The 26,922-nt window shown below is 45.2% G+C and overlaps 1 protein-coding gene across 1 annotated transcript in view; it reads left to right on the top strand.

Moving 5' to 3' along the window:
• Positions 1-25,792, top strand: part of LEPROT (leptin receptor overlapping transcript) — a 37,457-nt gene extending 11,665 nt beyond the window's left edge. Inside the window, exons 2-4 of the mRNA XM_077450540.1 lie at positions 1,363-1,438; positions 2,375-2,561; positions 15,348-25,792. Coding sequence (XP_077306666.1) covers positions 1,363-1,438; positions 2,375-2,561; positions 15,348-15,464 — 380 coding nt within the window. The 3' untranslated portion in view covers positions 15,465-25,792. The remainder of the gene's footprint in view (positions 1-1,362; positions 1,439-2,374; positions 2,562-15,347) is intronic.
• The last annotated feature ends 1,130 nt before the right edge of the window (positions 25,793-26,922 follow it).

Here is a 26,922-nt window from a genome sequence, read left to right as displayed (position 1 = left end):
ATGATCGTCGGAGGCCGGGCGCAATGTTATGATGTCACGCCCGGCCTCTGCATTCAAAAAAACAGCGCCGCTTCGGCTGGGAAGCCGTGATCGGTTTATTTATTTATTTTATTTCAGGCTTCCCAGCCTAGAGGTGAGATGTGGGCTCTTGTTGGCCTCCATATTTCACTGTAAAGAGGACCTGTCATGTCACATTCCTATTACAAGGGATGTTTACATTCCTTGTAATAGGAATAAAAGTGATCAAATATTTATTTTTATTTTTTTCAAAAAAGTGTCAAAATAAAAAAAAAGAAAGTATAATTAACAATAAAAAATTTTTTTTTTATTTTTTAAAAGCGTCCCTGTCCCCGTGCGCTCGCACGCAGAAGCGTGCACATACGTAAGTCCCGCCCACATATTAAAACGGTGTCCAAACCACACATGTGAGGTATCGATGCGAACGTTGGAGTGAGAGCAATATTTCTGTCCCTAGTCCTCTGTAACTCAAAACATGTAGCTAGTAAACAAAATTTCAGTGTCGACTATGGGGATTTTTAGGTACCGAGCTTTGACGCCACTCCACGAGCATGTGCAATTTTTAAGCCCAACATGTTTGGGTATCTATTTACTTGACATAACTTCATCTTTCACAATATGCAAAAACATTGGGCTAACTTTACTGTTTTTTTTTTATTTTATTTTTTTAAAAGCACAAAACTGTTTCTTTCCAAAAAAAAAAAAACACATTAGAAATATTGCTGCGCAAATACTGTGCGAGATAAAAAGTTGCAACAACCACCATTGTATTCTCTAGGGTCTTTACTGAAAAAATATATATAATGTTTGGGGGTTCTATGTAATTTTCTAGCTAAAAAAATTATGATTTTTACATGTAGGAGAGAAATGTCAGAATTGGTCTGGGTGGCAAGGGGTTAAAGTAACGCAGTGCTGTATTGCAAACAATGGCCTGGTCATGGGGGGGGGGGGTGTAAACCTTCCGGAGTTGAAGTGGTTAAATGGCATGGCAGCAGAAACAAAATATTTATACACATAGGCACCAGCACAGTCGGAGGGCTCGGTGTTGTGTCCTCCAAAAGAAATTATTTTAGAGGGAGTCCAAAAAAATAAAAAAAAATTAAAAAAATCCTATTCCTCTCCACTGTCATTGTGTTAGAAAATCATATAATACAAATGAGACACAAGTAGGTCTATTTATAAAATGAAAACAAACAACCGGAAGTGTTTGAATAAGTTAGACTTTGGCCCATTGTGACCAGTCAGATCTATTTATTTTTTTTATGCAAAGAGTGGAACATGAAACCTGATTAGTAACCATTGGAAACAACTATATTTTATTTCATATTCTTTCTCCCTTTCCAGCACTCGTTGCGTTATCTTTCAGTGGAGCTGTTGGTCTGACCTTTCTCATGCTGGGATGTGCCTTAGAAAGTTACAAGTAAGAAATTCAGTCGATGTATGTGTAGATTATATATACATAGAGATAATGATATATATGTGTATGTATGTATATGTGTGTGTGTATATATATATATATATATATAAGTGTATATGTATACACACACAATACATTTATTTTTGGCAGACAAGAACAGGAACCTGAGGGCCAGGAGACAATCCAATGGAGGGGTTGATGTGAGGGGGGGCAGAGGTTATTTACTGTGTGGGGGGCAGAGGACACTACTGTGGCTAAGGCCAGCGCCAGCATAAGGCTGCCTAGGAGTGCCAGAATGGGGGTGGTAAAGTTCGAATCCCCAGCCACCTATAGCTGAAGCTGCAGAGAAGGGGACTGGAGAATCTGTTGTCAGTCTCTTCCCTCAGCACCCTGATCTCTGAGGTGTTGGTTACTGCTTCTCTTCCCGAATTGAATGGAGCCCATGGTTAGCCAGCCAATTGAAAGCTCTTGACATTGTGGGCTTACCCCCTGGGCTTTGGGTCATTACTCCCACTGAGGCTCATAGTACTGCTGGTCAGTGCAGCGTTTGCACGTCATTACGTGAGCATTGTGCAGTCCACTAAAAAAAATAGGCCACCAACCTACACAGCTGGAGAAGAGCGAGGACCCGTGAAAAAAACAGTCTGAACACAACAGTATAAAAAGTGTATATATCATTTTATTTTATTATTTAAAAAAAAAAAATTGGTGGTGGTTAATGAAAAGACATAGTTGGGCTTTAAAGGAAGTGTGGTACTGTGGCCATTCTTCCTTTTCACCATGCTTGGGATGAGGTATACAAAATAATCCATATAATATTAAGCTGAACGTTTTCTGGTATAATTTAAATATTAAGTGCATATGATTTAGTTATTGGTATTGGAGATGCATCCCAGGCTGCCGTGCTAATGCCATTGTCTTCTCTTCTTTCATTTGCAGAGTTTACTGGCCTCTGTTTGTTTTGATATTCTACGTCATCAGTCCCATTCCACACTTTATCGCCACGAGACTCAGCGATGACAGCGACGCAGCCAGCAGTGCCTGTCGGGAGTTGGCTTACTTTTTCACCACTGGAATTGTAGTTTCGGCATTTGGCCTTCCCATCATACTGGCCAGAATAAAACTGGTAAGTGATGGAAGTGATGCAGTTGTGATAAGAGCGCCTTGTAATATAATTGTACAATTGTTTTGTTTTGGTGGTCGTATCACATGGCGTGCTGCAGACAGGAATAAGCAGAAGGCTGCAGAAAAGGGAAAACTCTATAACCACTTCAGAAATGGCCACCCCAACTATAACCACTTCAGTTCCGAAAGGTTTTAGCCCCTTCATGACCAGGCCATTTTTTTTCAATGCGGCGCTGCTTTACTTTAACTGACAATTGCGTGGTTTTGCGACGCTCTACACAATTCTTTTTTTTTTCCAGGAATAGCGCTTTCTTTTGGTGGTATTTGATCACCTCTGCGTTTTTTTTTTTTTTTTTTTATGTTTTGCACTATAAACAAAAAGACAATTTAGAAAAAAAAAACATTTTTTCTTTCTGCTATAAAGCATACCCAATAAAAAGAATGTCAATCAGTTTAGGCCAGTATGTATTCTGCTACATATTTTTGGTATAAAAAAAATCCAAATAAGCGTATATTGATTGGTTTGCGCAAAAATTATAGCGTCTACAAAATATGGGATATTTTTATAGATTTTTTTTTTTTTTTATATCGTATTTTAAATTTTTTTTACTAGTGATTTCGACGAGTTACTAGTAAAGCGAATTATAGCGGGACTGCAACATTGCGTTAGACAAATCGCAATCGCACACTAAGTGACATTTTTTTGGCGACCAGTGACACTAAGGCCTCATGTCTTGTTATTTTGAAATTCCAAGACTCCAGGCACAGCGAACACTTGCAGTTGTACGTTGCGATTTGCAGCGTTTGCATGCGGCTGCGTTTAGCTTGCGGTGGAACCTTCTTGCTATTTCTGATGTGCTTCCTGTTTTTCTTTCCTCATTGCTGCTGCTATCCGCAGGAGAAATGGTACACTGCGATTATGTGCAGATAGGTGCGCTAAATCAGTCCTGGGCGGAGTCCAATGCATTTTTTTCTAACCGCACAAAACCCAATGTAAGGAAACCGATGCTGAATGCAGTGTGTGAATTGGGCTATAGGAAAGCATTGGGTGAGTTTTTAGGTGCGGTAGTTAATTTCAGCTATCCGCAGCTAAAAGCTGAATTCTATCCACCCGTCTGAAAGGGGCCTAATAAAATGCTAAAAATATGTGCGGTCAATGTACTAATAACACCGACAGGGAATGAATGGATTAGCATCAGGGGCAATCAAAGGGTTAAATGTGTCACTGGGGGGTGCTTTCTAACTGTGGGGGGGGAGGGGGGGTGCTTGTACTGTAAGAAGACAGAGATCTGAAATACATCAAAAATACAGAACGGCAATCTGCCTTGTTTACATAAAACATTGATGATGCACAAGATTATACAATAAGGCAATACAGGGTCCAATGGGACACACACACACACACACACACACACACACACACACACACACACACACACACACACACACACACACACACACACACACACACACACACACACCCCCCCCCCCCCCCCCATTGTGGGGCCTCATAGATACTAGTTAAAAAAATTGCCAAGAGGGATTGACACGGACACCCATGGAACCTATTATCTGAGGTAATAAACATAAAGTAGTTGGAATGGGTATGACGAAGTACACGGCACCTGACGCGTTTCATGGCTGTCTGTGTAGTGATGGTGTGGCATTGAAGGTCGCAAATCGCCCAGAGAAAGCCATTTCCGGGAGCTGTAGTAGCGCACCAGCAGATGTCGGCCAACGTGGGACAACAATCCAGGTGGCTATAGATCAATGATAGTGGTTAGGTAGATGAGTGGGATCAATCAGTAAGGGCCTCTGTGTAGTGACTGTTGAAGGCTGAGATTGCCTTGTTTTACCTGATTTTACCTGAGTGAGAAAACCACCCTGGACCGATCCCACGTGGCCTGACACTGCAGCACATCACTAACTTCATGCAACCGTGCAGAGCGAGAGAAAATTCCAATTCTCTCCTTTTTTTTTATAATATTAATTAAAAAGTTGAATAATACAATTATTTATAGAAATATAATTTTTTTTAACCGCTCCAGCTGCTGTCAATTCAAAGTCAGTGAGCCAATCAGAATAGAGAGGGGGCGGGGCCAAGCTGCTGCTCCCTGTCTGAATGAACACACAGAGCAGTGGCTCGGCTCGAGTGCCCCCATAGCAAATCGCTTTATGTGGGGGCACTCAATGGGGGGGGGGGGGGGCCATAAAGAGCCGGCAGGGGACCCTAAAAGAGGAGGATCGTGGCTGCTCTGTGCAAAACCACTGCATAGAGCAGTGATGGTGAACTTTGGCACCCCAGATGTTTTGGAACTAGATTTCCCATGATGCTCATCATACACTGCAGAGTGCATGAGCATCATGGGAAATGTAGTTCCAAAACATCTGGAGTGCCGAGGTTCGCCATCACTGGCATAGAGCATGTATGTATACCATGTTTATTTTTAAACGGGGGGGGGAGCCTTTAGTATCACTTTAAAGTAAAAAATAAAATTAAAAAAAGCCAAGCAGCTACACTTACTGCAGCTGCTGGCTTTTAACAATCGGACACTTGCCTGTCTTGGAGTCCAGCGATGTCGGCACAGCAGCTGATGTCTCCATCAGCTGTCTGGTGCTGCCGCCTCCATTGCGGGTAAGGGTACCCAGCAGTGTAGCCTTATGGCTTCACGCTGGGAATCCTACTATGCATGCGTGAGGCTCCGCTCCTCTCTCCTGCTGGCCCAGATGGCAGAGAGAGGTGGAGGGAGCCCTGCGGTGATGTCACGCGGCCCAGACTCCCAGAAGTGGGAACAGGATACCCGTCTAAGTCTTGGATGAATCTCTGCTTTAATAGACTGACAGCCATGACTCCATGACCTGAGATACGACCTATTTAGATACTTATCTTAGTGATTTCAGGGGTCCAGGCTGCCATCTAGGGGCCGGATAACACACACTTATAATTTGTTTATTTATCAACATCTGCACAGCGAAGGTCACTTGGGGAATACAATCAGAACTGTTCTGCTTTCATCACCATTAACTTTTTCTTATTAGGAAGAAAAGGGAAAAACCGCAGCTGTAACTGTTGATACATTTCACCGTTATTAATATCTGGTCTCTGGGGACAGACAGCCATGACTCCATGACCTGAGGACACAACAATTGGACTCTTTCAACATTCTTTATATGTCCAATATCAGCTGGCCAAAGAATAGAATTTTATATAATAATCCACCAGACTGCAAGCACGTCTAGAAGTCTTGATGAAGGACAATACATTTTATTAAAACTGGAGAGTGCAAAATCTGGTACAGTTGTGCATGGTAGCAGGGGCGGACTGACCATTAGGGCAGTCAGGAGCAGACCGAGGGCCCGGTGTCCAGCAGGGGGCCCCACAGTGTTTGCAACCGCCCGTAGAGTTAACCCCTTTTTGGAGCTGGCCATTAAAATCTATTATGGGCATCGGTGCCCGCAAAAAAGATGGCCGCGAGCCGACCATGGAATGGCGCATGCGCTGTTCCAAAGCCGACCGGGCTCGGGAAAGTTCGTACGCGCTCGGCTGGGCGGCGCATGCGCAGTAACGTAATGGCGCCTCCCGGCACCATTTTCGAATAGACGATCGGGACACTGGCAGAGGAGCCGAGCAGGGGTGAGTACTGAGGAGGGAAGGGGAGAGTAAAACTGTGGGTAAACTCTGTGAATGAGAGCGGAGGACATCGCTGGGAGCCCGGAGGTGGCAGAGGGTGAAGCTGTGGCATGCAGGGGAGGGACAGAGACTAATGTGTTCTGTCAACTATCATATTACTTCTCCACATCATCAGTGCTGTGTCTTCCTCCTGTGCCCCTTTCACCTCTCCACAGGTCAGAGAAGCACTGTGTTGCCCTGACCAGTGGAGAGGTGAAAGGGGCACAGGAGGAGGACACAGCACACTGATCATGTGGAGAAGTAGTGATGGTGGACAGAGGAGGAGGCTACTGTGAGGAGGACACTATCCTGTCTTCAACCTCTGTCCCCCTCCTGCAGTATGTCCGCAGCCTCTGTCCCCCTCCTGCAGTATGCCCGCAGCCTCTGTCCCCCCTCCTGCAGTATGCCCGCAGCCTCTGTCCCCCCTCCTGCAGTATGCCCGCAGCCTCTGTCCCCCCTCCTGCAGTATGCCCGCAGCCTCTGTCCCCCCTCCTGCAGTATGCCCGCAACCTCTGTCCCCCCTCCTGCAGTATGCCCGCAACCTCTGTCCCCCCTCCTGCAGTATGCCCGCAACCTCTGTCCACCTCCTGCAGTATGCCCGCAACCTCTGTCCACCTCCTGCAGTATGCCCGCAACCTCTGTCCACCTCCTGTATCATGTCTGCAGCTCTCTGCCCCCATCCCAGGGATCCCCCTCTGCTTCCATCCTAGGGGTCCAGGGGTTTACACATGTTGCAGCCTCAGCAGAAATTATACACCCTGTCACGCTTGGCATGGGGCTTGCTCTGCAAAGGTTGTGCAACCTTATCCAGTACAGCGACCAAGTGGCTAAAGCAGGCTATAAGGAGGGGTTAACCTGCTTTAACCCCATGAATCTCACACTAGCATGATGCTACTGCGTGCATTACACATTGTTGCTGGGTGTTTGCAGAGTGGCCCTATTCACTTGATTGGGTCATGATCATCCACCAAAAGCAACAGGGGGTATAATTCCTGCCGCAGCATGTGTACATCCTCAGCTGCTGCCTCTGCAGCTAAAGGGGGTAGAGACCAATGTATGTAATGTGGGCAGTGTTGCTGGGACACAGGGTCTCCCCATGATCTCCTATTGCCCGGGGGCCCCATGAGTTGTCAGTCCGCCCCTGCATGGTAGCCAATCGGCTTCTAACGTCAGCTTGTTCAATTAAGCTTTGACAAAAAAAAATCCTGGAAGCTGATTGGCTACCATGCACAGCTGCACCAGATTTTGCACTCTCCAGTTTTAATAAATCATCCCCCTGCATTGTCCTTCATCAAGATTTCTAGACATGCTTGCAGTCTGGTGGACTATTATATAATATCATTCTATTCTTTGGCCAGCTGGTATTGGACATGTAAAGAATGTTGAATGAGATTCCATCTGTTGTTCCCTCAGGTCATGGAGTCATGGCTGTCCGTCCCGAGAGACCAGATATTAATAACGGTGAAGTTTATCAACAGTTGCAGCTGCGCTTTTTTTTCCCTTTTCTTCCTAATAAGAAATAGTTCATGATGATGATGAAAGCAGAACAGTTCCGATTGTATTCCCCAAGTGACCTTCGCTGTGCAGATGTTGATAAATTAACAAATTATAAGTGTGTGTTATCTGGCCTCTAGATGGCAGCCTGGACCCCTGAAATCATTAAGATAAGTATCTAAATAGGTCGTATCTCTTGTGCCTACGAGGAAGAATGCCCCACTTCTGGCTATTAGTGCATCTGTCGGTATAAACTCCCCAAGACATTTCCTTCTGAACCAAGATTTCTGGCACATAACAGCTCTGCTCTTAGATCATCTGGCTTCTGTTTTCTTTTTCTTTTTTTCATTTTTTTTATTTCGTTTTCTTTTATTTTTTTTATTTTTATTTTTTGTGAACTTTGGCATAGTACATGTTTAGTTATGAATACAGTTCTTATTTAAATTGCCATTGCGTGAGTGATTACTACTGATTAAAATTGTATGTAAACTCTAGCAAAGAACCTGTAATAATTGCTCCCTGTTTATCAGTTAGACCCCTTTCACACTGGGGCGTTTTTTAGGCGTTTTTCATGCGCTTTAGCGTTAAAAAAAGCGCCTGAAAGAAGCTGCAACTGCAATCCCAATGTAAAAGCCCGAGTGCTTTCACACCAAGATCCCTTTCACACTGGGGCGTTTTTCAGGCGCTTTAGCGTTAAAAAAAGCGCCTGAAAGAAGCTGCAACTGCAATCCCAATGTAAAAGCCCGAGTGCTTTCACACCAAGGCGCTGCGCTGGCAGGGCGTCAAAAAAAGTCCTGCAAGCAGCTTCTTTGCAGCGCTTTTGGAGCGGTGAATACAACGCTCCTAAACGCCCCTTCCCATTGAAATCAATGGAAAGCGCTTGTAAAACGCCTGAAAAACGCTATTGGCAGCAGCGTTTTGTGGGCGCTTTTAACCCTTTATTTGGCCACTAGCAGGGGTTAAAAGCGCCCTAATAACGCTCAAAAAATGCTGGTAAAGCGCCGCTTTACGAGCGTTTTTCGGGCGCTGACATTTCACATTGGGACTGCAGATGAGGCTTATTTCAAGCGCTTTACAGGCGCTTTTTTTAACGCTAAAGCGCTTGAAAAACGCCTGAAAAACGCCCCAGTGTGAAAGGGGTCTTAAATATACTGCTGAAAGTGATTTGTTATATCCATTAGATAAGTGCAAAAAAAAAAAAAAACTGCGAAAAACAAAGGGCCCTGTTTTAAAGACTGCAAAGGACCAAACTACTGTTTTTAAATGTCTATCGCATATTAAATATTATACCATGCAGAGCTATGACTAAGCACTACATTGAAGTGTGAAACGCGTTAGCTCTGGTCCCTGCTGTGGCCTGTATTTTTATTCACAAGAATTTTTAATAAAAGGCAAAAAACGTTTTTGCGTGCGGCTGTCCAGATCTTCTTGTTTTTTATTTAAATGTTTATCGCATATTAAATATTATACCATACATCAACTACCAGTATATGCTGCATTTTTAACAGCATAACGCAGGGAAGGAGGGTGGGTTTTAATGCCCATCTGCCCACAGTGACCTGAGGTTATGTGCCGGGAGTTAGCCTGGTCAGCGTGCTGGGAGTTATCACAGATGGCTCGGAGTCAAGGCTTCTGATTGAGAGCCAGTGGGTCATGTTGCTAGGGGTTGTTTTGTTGAAGGGTGGGGGGGGGGGCCCTATTGTTGCTGGGGTAATGAATGAATGAAATACTTGTATAGCGCACAATGCGAACTGAATCGCCTCTAGGCGCTGTGGCGAGCTTTGATCATCTGCTAAAAGAGGAAGGTCTTGAGTTTTCCTAAAAGCCAGGTGATTTTCTTCCAGGTGGATGTTGATTGGTAGAGCATTCCATAGCCGAGGCCCTTGGACAGCGAATCTCCGATCACCCTTGGATTTATACCGGGCTTTGGGCACGAGGAGGAGGTTTTTGTTGGCTGATCGAAGACTGCGGTTTGGTGTGTAATGATTTATTTTCTCCATGAGGTATTGCGGAGCTTCTCTATGCATGCATTTGTGGGTGAGGCAAAGGGTCTTGAACGTGATCCGATTTTTTTTTTTACGGTTAGCCAATGTAAGCTCCTCAGTGAAGGAGAAATGGATTCCCAGGGTTTTTTTTCCTGTTATCAGCCTTGCCGCCGTGTTTTGGATCAGTTGTAATCGCGCAAGTTGATATTGTGGTAATCCTATGTAAAGCGAGTTTGCGTAGTCCAGTCGTGAATTAATGATTGTTCCAACTACCACTGCTTTGCCTTTCTTTGGGATAAAAGGGATGAGTCTGCGAAGCATGCGCAGCAGATGGTGAGATCCACTGACTACAGATCCAATTTGCGCATCCATTGACATTTGTGCGTCTAAAATAACCCCGAGACTCTTGGCTTTGGTCTTTGGGGAGATAGTCTGCCCAAAGACGGTTGGTGGAGACCAGGAGGTTTTGGTTGCGGGCTTATGATTTGGGTGTAAGATAAGAAGCTCTCTTTGATTGGTTCAGCTGGAGGGAGTGGGTGGTCATCCAGTCCTCTATTGATTTGAGGCAGTTTTCAAGTTGTTGTTGGTGATCTTTTTTTTCCATTGATCCGGAAATAAAGTTGCGTGTCGTCAGCGTAAGAGTGGAAGCAGAGATCTGAGCATCTGATGATTTGAAGGAGTGGGCGAATGTAAATGTTGAAGAGAACGGGTGATAAAGGAGAGCCTTGAGGGACTCCGCAGGTGACTGCCCGAGTTTCGGAGAGGAATTTTCCTAGTTTCACTGTCTGACCGATTTCCTAGGAAGGACGCGAACCATTGGAGATCTATGTCTTGGACTCCAGCTACTTCTGTGAGTCGGACGAGTAGAGTATTGTGATCTACTGTATCAATTGTTGCTGGCATACAAATCTTTTTGAGAGGGTGTATTGTTCCTGGGGTGGGTCTCTTTTTGCTGGCAGACAAATCCTCTCAGGGGAATGTGCTGGGGGTGGGTCTATTGTTGCTGGCAGACAAATCCTCTGGGTGGGCGGACGGACAGATCTGTTGTTGCTTGGGATCTTTTGGTTTCATGATATTTTGTTGCAGGGGTAGATCAATTGTTGCTGGTGACAAATCCTCTGGGGGGGGATGGGGGGGGGGGGGGGGGTGGATCTATTGTTGGCAGACAATTCCTCTGCTGGGGTGTATTTTTGCAATGGGTAGGTCTGTTGTTGCTAGGGGCTATTGTTATAGGACCGGCGCGCGAAGGGTTGGCAGGGGGCGGAAGCAAGGACCGGCGCGCACGCGGAGGTTGGCAGGGGGCGGAAGCAAGGACCGGCGCGCGCGGAGGTTGGCAGGGGGCGGAAGCAAGGACCGGCGCGCGCGGAGGTTGGCAGGGGGCGGAAGCAAGGACCGGCGCGCGCGGAGGTTGGCAGGGGGCGGAAGCAAGGACCGGCGCGCGCGGAGGTTGGCAGGGGGCGGAAGCAAGGACCGGCGCGCGCGGAGGTTGGCAGGGGGCGGAAGCAAGGACCGGCGCGCGCGGAGGTTGGCAGGGGGCGGAAGCAAGGACCGGCGCGCGCGGAGGTTGGCAGGGGGCGGAAGCAAGGACCGGCGCGCGCGCGGAGGTTGGCAGGGGGCGGAAGCAAGGACCGGCGCGCGCGCGGAGGTTGGCAGGGGGCGGAAGCAAGGACCGGCGCGCGCGCGGAGGTTGGCAGGGGGCGGAAGCAAGGACCGGCGCGCGCGCGGAGGTTGGCAGGGGGCGGAAGCAAGGACCGGCGCGCGCGTGGAGGTTGGCAGGGGGCGGAAGCAAGGACCGGCGCGCGCGCGGAGGTTGGCAGGGGGCGGAAGCAAGGACCGGCGCGCGCGCGGAGGTTGGCAGGGGGCGGAAGCAAGGACCGGCGCGCGCGGAGGTTGGCAGGGGGCGGAAGCAAGGACCGGCGCGCGCGCGGAGGTTGGCAGGGGGCGGAAGCAAGGACCGGCGCGCGCGCGGAGGTTGGCAGGGGGCGAAAGCAAGGACCGGCGCGCGCGCGGAGGTTGGCAGGGGGGCGGAAGCAAGGACCGGCGCGCGCGGAGGTTGGCAGGGGGCGGAAGCAAGGACCGGCGCGCGCGGAGGTTGGCAGGGGGCGGAAGCAAGGACCGGCGCGCGCGGAGGTTGGCAGGGGGCGGAAGCAAGGACCGGCGCGCGCGTGGAGGTTGGCAGGGGGCGGAAGCAAGGACCGGCGCGCGCGTGGAGGTTGGCAGGGGGCGGAAGCAAGGACCGGCGCGCGCGTGGAGGTTGGCAGGGGGCGGAAGCAAGGACCGGCGCGCGCGTAGAGGTTGGCAGGGGGCGGAAGCAAGGACCGGCGCGCGCGTAGAGGTTGGCAGGGGGCGGAAGCAAGGACCGGCGCGCGGAGGTTGGCAGGGGGCGGAAGCAAGGACCGGCGCGCGGAGGTTGGCAGGGGGCGGAAGCAAGGATCGGCGCGCGGAGGTTGGCAGGGGGCGGAAGCAAGGACCGGCGCGCGCGCGGAGGTTGGCAGGGGGCGGAAGCAAGGACCGGCGCTCGGTGGTGGGACCAAGGAACGATGCTTGGAGGTGGGTAGGGGGCGGAGACAAGGGTTGACTCGAGAGGAAGTACCGGCACCTATTCCCTTAGGGGGGAAAAAAGGCCCGCTTATGGAAATGTAGTGTAAACGCCTGGCCTTCGCACTCCTAGAACCCTTATAATGTGCAGGGGACGTGGAGACAACATACCAACAATGCTGTGTCCTAGGACAGGAAGTGCATCACTAGCAGAATCCCCAGGGAAAATAAAGGGCAAAAAAGCCTGAATAAGGAAAACGAATGCAGCCACCACATCTTGAATTGGTGCAGTATGGTGAAATGTGTTTTTGGATCTAAAGCGGAGGTCCACCCTAAAGTGGACCTTCGCTCATCGGAACCCTCCCCCTCTCCGGCGCCACAATTGGCACCTTTCAGGGGGGAGGGGGGTGCAGATACCTGTACAGTACAGGTATCTGCACCCACTTCCGGGATAGCTCTCTGCGGAAAGGGGCGTAGATTACGCCCCTTTCCGCAAGTGCCCCGCTGCCTGCTGGGAAACACACAGATCCCAGAGGCAGCGGGGACCGTCCTTATTGCGCAGCGCGACTCGCGCATGCGCAGTAGGGAACCGGGAAATGAAGCCGAAAGGCTCCATTTCCTGATTCCCATACCCAAGATGGCGGCGGCAGCACCCGAGAGACGATCTAGAGATCGGCTTCGGGTGCCGACATCGCGGGCGCGCTGGACAGGTAAGTGTCACTATTTTAAAAGTCAGCAGCTGCAGTATTTGTAGCTGCTGGCTTTAAAAAAAAAAAAAAAAAACGCGGAGTCCCGGCGGACTCCCACTTTAAATAAAGGTTTTGGCGGTTAAATCGAGAATGAAGGTTAATTTTTCATACATAATTTTTTTGGGCGGGAAAAATTTTGGACTTGTTGCTGAAACTGCGTCATCCAAAACTATAACGCCATTTTCATTAATTGGAAAATAAACGTGCCATGAATTCTGCCCTTTCCTATTTAACATTTTTAGTTGCCTCAGTGAAAGTCGGCGCCTCCCTTTTTGGTAATTTTTTGCATGTAGTGAAAGCGAACAAACACCAGGTGTTTGTTTTTGTTTTGTGTTTTTTTTTTTTTTTTTTTTCTGCTACGTTGTGATTACGTTTAGCCTCTAGGTGGAGCAGCTGAAGCATCAGTTGAAATGTTCTCTTATTTTGCAGAAATGTTTTGTATCATAAAGCTGGAGCTACAAGAACAGTCTTCATTCAGGTTTTTTAGCCAGACTCCAGCCAGAAATGGATATTAACTACTTCAGCCCCGGAAGATTTTACCCCCTTCCTGACCAGAGCACTTTTTACAATTTGGTACTGCGTCGTCTTAACTGACAATTGTGTGGTCGTGCAACGCTGTACTCAAACAACATGTGTGTCCTTTTTTCCACAAATAGAGCTTAATTTTGGTGGTATTTGATCACTTCCGTGGTTTTTATTTTTTGTGCTATAAACAAAAAAAAGCAATATTTTTTACTTTTTGCTATAATATTCCCAAAAAATGTTTTTAAAAAATACATTTCTTCATCAGTTTAGGCCAATATTTATTCTACATATTTTTGGTAATAAAAATCGCATTAAGAGTATATTGATTGGTTTGCGCAAAAGTTATAGCGTGTTCAATCTATGGGAAAAACGTATGCTATTTTTATTCTAATATTTATTTATTATTTTTATTTTTTTTAACTAGTAATGGCGGTGATCTGCGATTTTTAACAATATTGTGACGAACAGAGTCGGACACTTCTGACACATTTTTGGGACCATTGACATTTATACAGTGATCGGTGTCATAAATATGCACTGATTACTGTGTAAATGTCACTGGTAGGGAAGGGGTTAACACTAGGGGGGCGATCCAGGGGTTAAACCTGTGTTCCCTCGGTGTGTTCTAACTGTATGGGGATAGGACTGACTGGAGAAGGAGACATACTGTTGTTCCTACTTAGTAGGAACAAACTATATGTAGCCTCTCCCCTGACAGAACTGAGATTTGTGTGTGCTGGCTCTCGCGCATGTCATCACCAACCACGCGCATTGGGTCAACCACAGTGAAATGGGCACATGCCCTCTGGGGGCTCTTAATGGGAACCCTGCACAGGGTTTCGTGCAGTGGTGCCATCTTGCCGCAGTATAAGTACTTGAGCCGGTCGGGAGTCCATTAAAAAAAAAAGACGATAACAAAATCGGCTTTTCCTGCAATATTCAGCTTTATTCTGGAGATTTTCCCCCAGTATTTATTTTTCTGCAACTGGATGTTCTCAGTTTGATGGCCAGCATCATTTAACCCACTTCATCTGAGCCCGGGTCATCCTTTCCCACCCCAGAGACTGCGAAAGACGCAGCACAGTGATGATCTCATCTCTCTATCACTCTGCCTTATCTTCCTAGTAATAAGCTTATTGTCAGCACATGAACTGATTGGCTCCGTGTACTGCTTCCTCCTCTCTCACTCAAGCCCTGCTGTACAAGGACTGCAAGAAGCCAGTATAAGGTCATATTCAGGTACTTACACTAATAGTGATATTAAAGTCTTGTTTGTTATTTTTCCCAATAAATAACAAACATGTTATACTTGGTCATGTACAAGGGTTTTGCACAGAGCAGGGCAAATCCTCCTCTTCTCTGGTCCCCCGCCCGGTGCTTTGAACTACTTCCTTTTGCCCAATTCCCCCATACCAAATTGCTTGCTACGGGGGGGGGGGGGGGGGTCACTTATGCAGGCTCGCTCCTGAGCCCTGCTCTGTGTGTCCATAAGACACCGAGAACAGGGTTCAGCCCCGCTCCTTCCTCACTGGTTGTGATTGACAGCAGCGGGAGCTAATGGCTCAGCCAGTGAGGAGGCAGAGACCCGGGGTGAGCAGCCGCTCTCATGCACATGACATGATTGGGCTCAGGTAAGTATCGGGAGGGGGAGCTGCACACTGAAGGTTTTTTACCTTCATACATAGAATGGAAACCACTTTATTGATTGATCAGTGATTACAGAACTGCATTAATTTTGTTTGTTTTTTTATTTTTTCCTCTTTTTTTTTTTCTTTATATCTGTCTTGAGTTTAACTTAAGAAAACATTTTCTTTGTTTTTTTGCAGATCCTATGGGGAGCCTGTGGCCTGGTCCTCGCCGGAAACGCAGTGATCTTTTTCACAATCCTTGGATTTTTCATCGTCTTTGGAAGAGGGGACGACTTTAGTTGGGAGCAGTGGTAAAACGCCAGCTGCTCTCCCTTTTTATTGTACAGACAGCTCCAGGCTGATCCTGTGTATGTATATATACATCCCCTGTATAGTAATCAGGGCCTAATCTCTTGTATATCAAGTGTATGAAACGTGTGAAAGGCTGAAGAACTTCGCAGCATCGCCTCTTTTCATTTCCACGTTTTGTTTAGCTCTGTGACTTCTTCTTTTTTTTTTTTTTTTTTTTTTCTGTAATGATAAACGCACTTTGAGAACCACACGTGTCCCACACATGCTTTCCAGAGCTGCTTCTAGTTTAAAGGAGTCCTTTTATATTTCCAACGCTTAGATGTTGCAGTCTCTGGCTTCCTCTTAATATTTATTTTTTACTTATGCACTTTTAAAGGATTGTAACCCTTCAAATAAAAAAAATATGTCTAGAAACATTCGTAAATAAGTACACATTCCCATTTTCACATGTAGGAATGGTCGAACCGCCAGATTTAGCTGTTGCCTAACTCTTCTGAGGGCCCATTTACATTAACGCATCGTGGTAACATGTGCAGTAGCACACGCCACCTGCACCCCATTGCACTAAAGCAGGGGGTCTCAAACTGGCGGCCCTCCAGCTGTTGTGAAACTACAATTCCCATGAGGCATTGCAAGGCTGACGGATACAAGCATGGCTCCCACAGGCAGAGGCATGATGGGACTTGTAGTTCCGCAAAAGCTGGAGGGCCACCAGTTTGAGACCCCTGCACTAAGGCAACGCACCTGCACTGTGCATTGCAGTGCATTACATAAAAGGGTCGTGCACAATTTTTGGCTTAAGCCCCATACACACTATCCGATTTTCTGCAGATTTTTTGTCTTCAGATTTACCAAAACCATGTAGTGCAAGGACCTGCCTGATTGCATACAAATTGAAACTCCTAAGGATTGACCTCATATTATTATATGGTTTTGGTAAATCTGAAGACAAAAGTCAGTAGAAAATCTGATAGTGTGTATGGGGCTTAAGCCAAAATTTGTACATGACCCTTTTATGTAATGCATAGCAATGCACAGTGCAGGTGCGTTGCCTTAGTGCAGGGCTGCCAAACACACCATTGTTTGGCAGCCCCATTCTTTGCAATGGACCGCCTTAACGGAATGCATGTTAGCGCACAACATGAAATGCACTACAAACAAGTAAATGGGTTCCCAAGGCTCCGTTCACATATAGGTGTTTCTGGGCCATTTTTTGCTCTAAGGCTCAGCTATAAAAATGCCCAACAAGACTAATCCCATTCATTTCAATGGCCCCTGTTCACATCTGAGCGTTCTGCCGCCTTAGGCCAGTGGTTCTCAGCTCCTGTCCTCAGGGCCCACTAACAGGCTAGATTTTATGTATTGCCTTGGGGAGATGCAGACTAGAATACTGCAATCACTGAGCAGCAAATGATATCACCTGTCATGTATTTCAGTTATTTTGCAAACCTGGCCTGTTAGTGGGTCCCGAGGACAGGAGTTGAGAACCACTGCCTTAAGCAAAACGCCCATCGCTCAAAAAATTACATGAGCTTCTTTTTTTGGCAGATTACAGGCGTTTTACTGTTTGTTTGTTTTTTTTTGTTTTTTGTTTGGTCATTTGTCAACTCAAAACGCCTGCACAAAAAACGCCTGTAAAAATAGCAACGCATAGATGTGAACGGAGCCTAAGACCCCCTACACAATATTAGATTTTCTGCAGATTTTTGTGTTCATATTTACCAAAACCATGTAGGGCCTGCCTGTATACAAATTGGAACTCTTAAGGTTTGACCTCATATTATATGGTTTTGGTAAATCTGAAGACAAAAATCTGCAGAAAATGTGATAGTGTGTATGGGGTCTGAAGCTTTTTTTTTTTTTTTTTCCTCTCAGAAGGGCCTTGTGGCTCCTAGACTGGGCTGACTGACTCCTGAATTCTACTTTTGAAGCTGGACTCCAGGCAAACGGCTTTATACACTGAAGATAAAATAAAAAGGGAGCTGTCCTACCTGTTAGACGAAGTAAACCCTGATTGGTTTTACTTCTTTTTCTCTCTGCAAAGCCTACAAATTGCATACTAGCCCATTATGTGACACTTCCCTGCAAACAAATCCATCTCTATCCCCTGTGCAGGCTGCATCCATCTTCGCCCCTCTTCCTTCCGGGAGGCCGCAGACTCCAGCTCTGTGACTGGCCGGAGCCACGTGACGTCACTCCCGCACATGCACGCGCGAGAGCTGACAGTAACGGCACATGCTGGGGGAAGGAACGCCACGGAAGCCCGTTTCTTCACAGCGCTTGCGCCGATGACGACAGTGGCGCACTACAAGTGGAATATCTCCTAAATGACGCACGTTTAGGAGATATTGCCACTCCCTATAGGTAAGCCTTATTCTAGGCTTACCTATAGTTAAGTCACTAGGGAGGGTTTACAACCACTTTAAAGGCTTTGTATTTCTGGGCTTTTGGCTCTGAGATTTACACAGCACAGCAATGTCTGATAGGGCAAGAGACCTGAGTTTTCTCTGCTACAGTTAGTGTTGCTAAATCTACAACCGTAAAATGAGTCTGTGTAGGCAGTAAAGCAGGGGAAGGCAAGCTGGGGCCCTCCAGCTGTTGTGGAACTACATTTCCCGTGAGACATTGCAAGGCTGCCAGTTAAAATGACTCCCAGAGGCATGATGGGACTTGTAGTTCTGCAACAGCTGGAGGGCCCCAGGTTCCATACCCCTGCGGAGTAAAGCATGTTTGTTATGCTGACTGAAGGAGTCCTCCTCATTGTGTAAAAAGGCTGTTTAAACCTGTCTTCTCTGGTACCCCCCTTCTTCCACAGTCCCTAATCCATCTGCTAATAGCACAGAGCCTTTGGAATTACTCTGCACATGCTCAGTTTGGCGTGTATTGCTAGATTTTATTTTTATTTTTTGGGGGAGGGTGCATGTGATCAGCAAAGGGCTAATCGGCACTGTCCAGACAGAGGGTCGGGGGTCTTGCAACCTTATTGGACAATAGGGACAGAATGAAAACTCCTCCCACAAGCTTTAACCAGACACTGATAGAAGTCACAAGAATGCTATATACTGATGAGAAAAGGTAGTTTATATTTACTAAAATAATGGCATCTCCATGTTCTGTGTACTGTGAGAGATCAGATATAGGGAATGCCGAGTCCGAGGTTTAGTAACACTTTAAAGTGCAACTGAACTCGGAAAGTTAGAAAGTGAGGATTTGCTTTTGTTATAGGTCAGTGATGGTGAACCTTGGCACCCCAGATGTTTTGGAACTACATTTCCCATGATGCTCAACTACACTGCAGAGTGCCAGAGCATCATGGGAAATGTAGTTCCAAAACATCTGGGGTGCCAAGGTTCCCCATCACTGTTATAGGCAAAAACTAATTGTACCTACACAGTACCCTGGAAATCTACCTTTTTTATCTGGAATTCCTCCTGTAAAATAACTGAGCGCTTCCTGGTATGTGACCGTACCCAGGCACTCCTGTTCCTAAATACTTATCGCTTTATATCTGCAGTCTGAAGCTGGCCACGGATGGATAGAATTTTCAAATAAAAATTCTCAGAACATTCTCACAAATATTTGATTGTCGTTCAAAGAATTTAGTTTGCTTTTAAAGTGGTTGTAAAGGCAGAAGTTTTTTTTTATCTTCATGCATTCTATGCATGAAGATAAAAAAACCTTCTGTGTTCAGCAGTCCCCCTCAGCCTCCCCAATTACCTGAGCCCCATCGCAATGTCGCACGAGAGACTCAGCTGTCCAGGACTCCCCCTCATTGGCTGAGACAGCAGCGGGCGCCATTGGCTGTCAGTCAGTGGGCCAATGATGAGCGAGGGGGGCGGTGCTGAGCCTGCGGCTCCGTGTCTGAGTGGACACACAAGAAATTGACATGTAATTGTGTGTTCTTGAATACAGTGCACCATTCATTTGTGTATTCTTTTTTTCTTCCTGGAGTTTAGCTAAAAATTGAACTAGAGCTGAAAAATGTCCTTGGCTTTGGATAAGGTGATGAAGACTTAGTACTTCTATCAGGTTTTTATTGTAGTTTGTATCCCCATTCAGGAGATATTCCTTCACTTCTCACCCTGTGATTTTTTATTTATTTAGGAAAGCAGGGAAAATCTTTCCAATACACAGAACATATGTCAGGTTTCCTAGGCTACCCAAAAAGTAAAGAAAAAAAAAAAAGTTTGTAAGGAGTTGCATGTTAATTTGTCCACCCTACATTACCCTTTAAGAAATACAGAAAAACACTAAAACTACCATATGCCAGGAAGCAGTGTACATGCCAGTGCCTTGTTCTGACTCTCCGCATGAGAGCATATAATGCCTTTCCTTCTCATTGGGGCACCCCCCTCCCATCCATTGATCCAAATTAATTCCTCCATCGGAGAATTAGAGGGTCATTTAAGAGTCACTGACTTTTTCTAACACTAATTTACAACATGTTGGTATTTTCAAAGGTTATCAACGACGGTCCCCTTAACGATCTCATGACAAATGCACCACGAGGAGATCGTCCCTTTGCTGCATCAGAGCAAAGTGGAAGTCTCCTATTAGCCCACCTCCTCACCCACCGATACGCTTTGCTGCACTCCCTAAAGCCTTGGGTTTGTTGATGCATTCTTGCTGCTTTTTCAATGCATTTCAACGAAGAGGTGTGTTTTTTTTTTTTTGTTTTTTTTTTAAACTGACCAAAAATGCAGCAAACACGATTTTTAACACCACAATGGAAGCGCAATGGACCGATGTGCAGAAATGCATAGAATTTAAAGAGATGCATTTTTCTTGCACTAGAGGTCCCGATAATGGCCGAAAAATAAATTAATGATATTAATTAAAAAGTCAAATATAATACAATTTTATATGTAAAAAAAAAAAAAAAAAGATATATATATATATATATAACTTATAAATTGTTATTTTCGGTTTCGGCCAACTGCATCCTGAATTTCCGGGTTTCAACACCAAAATTTCCTTTTGGTGGATGTCTAGTAAATACCCAATGCTTCTGAAGAAATGATGTGACCTCTTTCCAGGATGCAGTGCTCCAGCCTGAGCAGCCAGTCACAAAGCCTAAGCATTATCACCAACTCTCTAAGCTCTGACACAGACTTTACACAGGGTGCAACTCCCAGAGGAAAGCGCACAAGGGGAGCATGGAAGGTGTATATAAAAGGGTCAGGGGGTGGGCTTGTAAAAGATTGTTCCTTTTTATCCATGCTGGATCCACGGAGAGGCATCTACAATGCAGTGTTAAATGCAGGGAGCTACCTTGAGCTATGATTTGGAACCATGTCAATATCTAATTTCTTTTAGTTAAAAATTTTAGGGTCTGTCCAAACAGGCAAATATTAATATTATTATTATTATTATTATTTTATTTTTTTTATGTTTTGTTTTCCTTGTATTTGATTAAACACTGACCTTATGAAGGTGTCTGGGTTTACGACCGTCTGTGCTGCTCATGACCACCAAGCTGATTCCTCTTTCATTCTGCCCAACTACACTGGAAGAACCTTCATTTGACTAAATGAAGTCCATTGTGTCATTCACTGGTTATATTCATGAGAACCTCCCAGTTCTACATATTTAATGGTTTTTAATAAGGTAAGCCTCGTAGAGCTTTATCTTCAGGGAAAAACATTAGAAAGTGGAAGTAACCTCAAAAAGTAAAGATTTGGAATATTACAGGGAACATTTGGTCATGTTAATTGTTCCTAAGCAGTACCTTGGAAAAAAAAAAATGCTACTGTCTGGAATTCCTCCTGAAAAATATCGCACCTCCTAGTATGTGAGTGTGCCAAGGCACTCCTGTGCCTACAGCCTCCTAGCTGTATATCTGCAGTGGGAGATCTAATGTACTGCTAGTCTAAGAAGATTTGGAGTGAGATTTGGTGATGTCACTACTGTGCTGCTCACTTTTCTCCTTGCTGGAGGCTCTGACCTATGGAAGCAAAGCCCTGCCTCTACCAAGATGGCGGCCTCCACACAAAGACACAAGGCAGTGTAAGAGGCAATACTGGTGATTAGTCTGTTGCCCTCTGCCTGCCTTTTTTGGGTACATATCCAAAAAGAAAGATAAATTGCAGTGCTACTACCCCTATTTCACACTTTGAAAGGATGAGGCTCAGGTGCTTGGTATGTACAGGCACATCTATGAAACTGCAAAAAGTGAATGTCCACCAAGTCAAAATCTTGCACTTCATTGAAGATCTATCAAGGCAAATAGGAGAATCAATTCCTACAGTAAAAATTGACGTGTTTCAGCTGATTATAATTAACGCCTATACAGCTAAAAGGGGTCAATTTTTACTGTAGGAATTGATTACTTTTATGTCTTGATGAATCTTCAATAAAGTGCAAGATTTTACTTCAAGTTGACTTGGTGCTGGACTTTCCCTGTTTCCCGGTTTCATAGATGGTATGTTCAGCCTTTGCCCAGGCACAAGCACTTGAGCCTCATCCTTTCAAAGTGTGGATGTGTGTTTTTGGTTGTGTACCCAAAAAAGGCAGGCAGAGTCCTTTTTTGATGGATGTGCCCTCTGGTCCTCGTAGCCTAGACACGGACATGATGGGAAAATCGTGTGCTATTTAAAGAAGTACAGCCAAAGCTTGTTTGCCTGTATTTCTATGGATCCCAGGAGTGCAGTTAATTCCTGTGACCCGTTTTTAGCAGACAGCAGGCTGAAGTCCTCTCTCTGCTGACGTCACAAAGCCGGTCCATCATCACGATCATAGAGTCAGGATCCGCCCACATGCCTGCACCGACACCCGGCTCAGCCTCTCAATGAGCCGCTAAGAGCCTTAGCCGGGCGCCCCCGCCCCCCTCCACATCCCGGCGCGCCATTGAGTGAGGAGGAGGCAGAGCAGAGAGCTGTAACTGACAGTCAGCAGCACTCTGCTCACGGTGCTCTGAGAACTGAACGATCGGCCATGTTTGATCGCTTGGGTCTCAGTGTAGAGGCGCCAGGGGACCGATGCTGCACCCACCTAGATAAGTATAAATCCCCCAAAAAACGGAAACCCATACATATCTTTTAATTGTATTGGCTTTATACTTTTTCTTTTTTTTTTTCCCCTGCCCCTACGAAGGGAGAGATTCTTTTTTTCCTGTGTATCTATGTTTATTGGTGTGTTCCGGACCAATAAGCAGCAGATCCCCGACTGTGACTTAGTTGGCACATTTAATGTCCAGTCACTGGTGGGGGCCTCAAGCCCTGCTGCCATACCCACAGCTTGGGTGGCATAGTGGAAGTTGCACTGATCCTGCACAAGTTGGTACCACTCATTTGAGTGTACCTAAGTGTTTCCTTGTTGCTAGGGAACCTCTAAACACTAGTGAGCATGATTATGCACATCTCTAGAGTTGTTTTTCTCCTTTTTTTTTTTATGTATTTTTCTACTACATGGAGTATAGCACCTCACCTTATTTTTATTTTATTTTTTATGTATACTAGCCTTGTGATTGTACACTTGAAGTTACTGCGATGAACGCAGCTATCGTTCACACATTATTTGCATTGTCTCTTTTATGTGCCTTTTTCTCTTCTGGTTTTTGGAAAACTAAAAGATTATATATAAAAATAAATAAATAAATAAAAGGCAGGTAGAGGGCAATGGACTAGTTACCAATATTTCCTCTAATATCCCTATAGTAGGTATTTTCCCATTATTTACACTGGTTTGTTCTGCATCATGTCTTTGCATTGAGGCCGCCATCTTGGTAGAGGCAGGGCTTTGCTTCCTCATTCCAAAACCTCTGACAAAGAGTATCCCTTTTTACTTTTTTTTGGGTAAAGCTTCCACCATACCAGTCCCCACTTTTAATTGTTCAGGAGGCTGCTCCACCTATTGAAGACAATTGTAGATTCCGGAGTCTGGAGGTCTTAAAGGACCTTGTTGTCTGATAGCTACTTCTAGATTAGACAGCAGGTATCTAAGGGGAAGGGAATAACGCAGCCTGCTGGACAGTTCAGCTGGCTGACCTCTGACAAGCCCCCATGTGCCTTTGTTCCCACACCAGCTTGTTGACATGCTATTGGAAGTAAATCATTTTGGCCTGCTGTGTCGCGCATTGGGCACCACTCTGGGTCAAATAACATGTTTTGTTAGAATTTTTGATTGAAAAAATGTTCTGTAAGTTGTTATGCCCAATTATTATTTATTCCAAATGTTTAATAAGCAAGCTACCAATCTTTCCATTCTTGCTGTAAGGATGTTATTTTTTTGCTTTTGCAGAGTACTTCTAATTGACAAATATGCTTAGATCTTCTTGCACAAGCTACTTCTGTGATGTTTTACTACATTCAGCAAATAAATGGTAATTGTGCTATAAAATTTGCAGATGTATGTCATGTCATAGGTTTGCTCCTTGCTTAGGCTGTATTAACTTCTCACTTATGTATGGTATTTGACCAGAGGTGGCCATGCTTTTCCTAACAAGGGTGCTAATGAGGATTTTTTTTATTTTTATTTTTTAGGAGTGTTGGTCTAATACTGCTTCTTGTTTGGTGGTATCCTGGGTACTGGAGCATGGGATTAGCTCTCCCGAGATCACACTCACTGCCATGCACTCGGCTGGGCTTTATCCCCCCTTTGGTTGGTGATCAGAATTGGCATTTCCCTAGGCACAAAAAGCATTATCCACTTTGTACATTACAGGTTACTCAGAACCTGACTGGTTCTCTTTAAAAGATAACTGTAATTTCAAAGGAAATCTCCCACCTGTAATAATTCACATTACACTATATTACCAAAAGTATTGGGACGCCTGCCTTTACATGCACATAAATTTTAATGGCATCCCAGTCCATAGGGTTCAATATTGAGTTGGCACACCCTTTGCAACTATAACAGCTTCAACTCTTCTGGGAAGGCTGTCCACAAGGTTTAGGAGTGTGTCTATAGGAATGTTTGACCATTCTTCCAGAAGCGTATTTGTGAGGTCAGGCACTACTGTGGATGAGAAGGCCTGGGAGATCGCTGCACTAACATTGCCTTTAGTACAATGACCTCTGTTTTTTTTTTTTTCATACAGCCTGAGTTTAACAATTAAAAATGTATTGTGTGTAGTTAGCAATAAACAGGCTGTCAGCACGTTTTAATGCAAGGTCTACTTATACTGTTAGGGCCTTCTCCCCCTGTATAAATCACTAGTAAATATAGCTTCAAAATGTACTTCCCTTAGCCCCATCTTCTGTATCACTGGTTATGAAGTCGCCCTCCTTCCAGGTAGATTCCCGTGGATTTCAGAACACGCCAAATATTTTAGGAAGACACTCCAGTACATTTCAAGGGAGTCTTGGCGCCTATTCACACTATGGGGGGGTTTTCGGGAAGTATAAGCGGGAGGGGGGAGGGGTTGGGGTCCGGCCAGTATGAGCGAACCTTACATTGCACATCAAGGTCTGCGTTAATCCGTTTCCAAAAGTTGCTGAAGCAGTTTCAATAACAACCAGCAATCCCATTAAGATCTCAGCTTGACATCAAACTGGAGCTGAAGCTTTATATTAAAAAATGAAAAAAAAAACCTTTACAATGTTTCTGTATACACTGCTGTTGTATGGGCTTTGTGCACAGTGGATTCAGCTTAAAGACAAGAATCTGGTGCATGTTGTAGAGGCCTTGCAACGGTTTGGTTGTACCTGAAATTAAAAATTTTATTTTACATTTAAATCTTACGGAAATACTCGGAATCACTTGGAAATACTCCCGTTCCTGAGCGTATCCCAGCCTTTCCGAGTTCAGCCGAGCTGCCCCAGAGTATTTCCGAGGCTCTCTGGCGCCCCTCACCTCTGGCCACATGCTGTATTGCATGCAATAGAAATCGATGCAGAACGAATTATCTTAATTTCTATTGATTTCTATGGGGAAACTCGCTTTGATATGCGAGCGCTTCGGATTACAAGCATTCTCCTGGAACGGATTATGCTCGTAATCCAAGGTTCCACTGTATTAAAAGGAAAACCTCCTTAAGCATTGCTGCCAAAATTGCATGTTTTTTTTTTTTTTTGTTTTTGTTTTATTGAAATTAATTGATGACCCACCTGTATCAATTTCCCTGTCCTGGTGATCGATATCATCGCTGACACTCACGTTCTAGCAGCCTTATTGTATGCCTTGTAAGGATCTGGTTTTGTAATAAGATTTTTTTAGTATTATATAGCAGCACCTTTTAAAACCATTTCATAAAGTGTGATGGGTTTTGACAAAGAACACCAGGCAACCCCAGAGCTCCTGTGTTTTAAATCGATGACCTGTCAGATGTTAAAGTTTGTGCCTCCTCTCATTGAAAAAGATAAATAAAGATTTTTTTCTTTTTTAATTTTTAATTCTTGTTAATGTGTGATTTGAACTTTTCTGAATTATGCCTTGACTGATTGAATAAAAAAAAAAATGAAATTTAACTGACATATTGATAATGTCGAAGTGACTCTCCACACTTTAAAAAAAAAAAAAAAAACTCGGCTAAAAAAAACATTTTGTCCATTTGCAAATGCCTTCAAAAGCCAAAGAATAATTAATATTGATATTAAAGTGGTTGTAAACCCTTACAACACACTTTGACCTACAGGTAAGCCTAGATTAAGGCTTACCTGTAGGTCCAAGAAATATCTCCTAAACCTATACGGTTTAGGAGATATTTGCCGAAAGACAGGCACCACTGTCTACGGCGAAGATGCCGCGCATGTCAGCTCCCGTGCGCATGCGCGGGAGTGACGTCCTCGCGTTTTCGCCGAATGACAGCTGTTGAGTGGCGAGACCCACCGAGAAGATGGATGCGTCGGACTACAGGGGACAGCGGCGACTTCGCTGGCTCCTGTGTCAGGTAAGTGACACATAATGGACTACTATGCGATGTATAGTAGTCCATTATGCTTTGCCTTTGCAGGGAATGAAAGAGGAAGTAAATTCATCAGGGTTTACTTCCTCTTTAAGGTATTACTAAACCCACAACAGTAATGCTGCGTACACATGACCAGACTTTCCGGCAGACTTGGTCTAGCAAACCGGAATCCGTCGGACAATTCGATCGTGTGTGGGCTCCAGCTGACTTTTATTTTTTATTTTTCGCAAAAGTCTGAGGGACCTAGAAATAAAACATATTTCAAATCTATTCGACGGACTGAAGTCCGACAAACTAAAAATCGTGAAAACCACTCTTCTGTGTGCTAGTCCGATGGACCAAAAAGGACGCAAGGGCAGCCATTGGCTACTGGCTATTGAACTTCCTTGTTTAGTCCCATTTACGTCATCACGTTCAAAAGGAACAGACTTTCGAACGGACTTAGTCCGATCGTGTGTGGCCAAGTCCGTTTCGTTCAGAAAGTCCATTGGACCTCTGCCGAAAGTCCGTCCGGAAAGACCGTTGGACCTAGTCTGTCAAAGTCCGGTCGTGTGTACGCGGCATAAATCTGTCTGTATATGTGGAATAGCATGCTTTTATACTCTCTGTGGAACT

Source organism: Lithobates pipiens, unplaced genomic scaffold (assembly GCF_037356315.1).
Source record: "Lithobates pipiens isolate NorthernLeopardFrog02 unplaced genomic scaffold, aLitPip1_a1.2 Scaffold_23, whole genome shotgun sequence".
NCBI lineage: Eukaryota > Metazoa > Chordata > Amphibia > Anura > Ranidae > Lithobates > Lithobates pipiens.
Note: the sequence above shows the minus strand (reverse complement) of the source record. Positions and strands in the feature narration are given on the sequence as shown.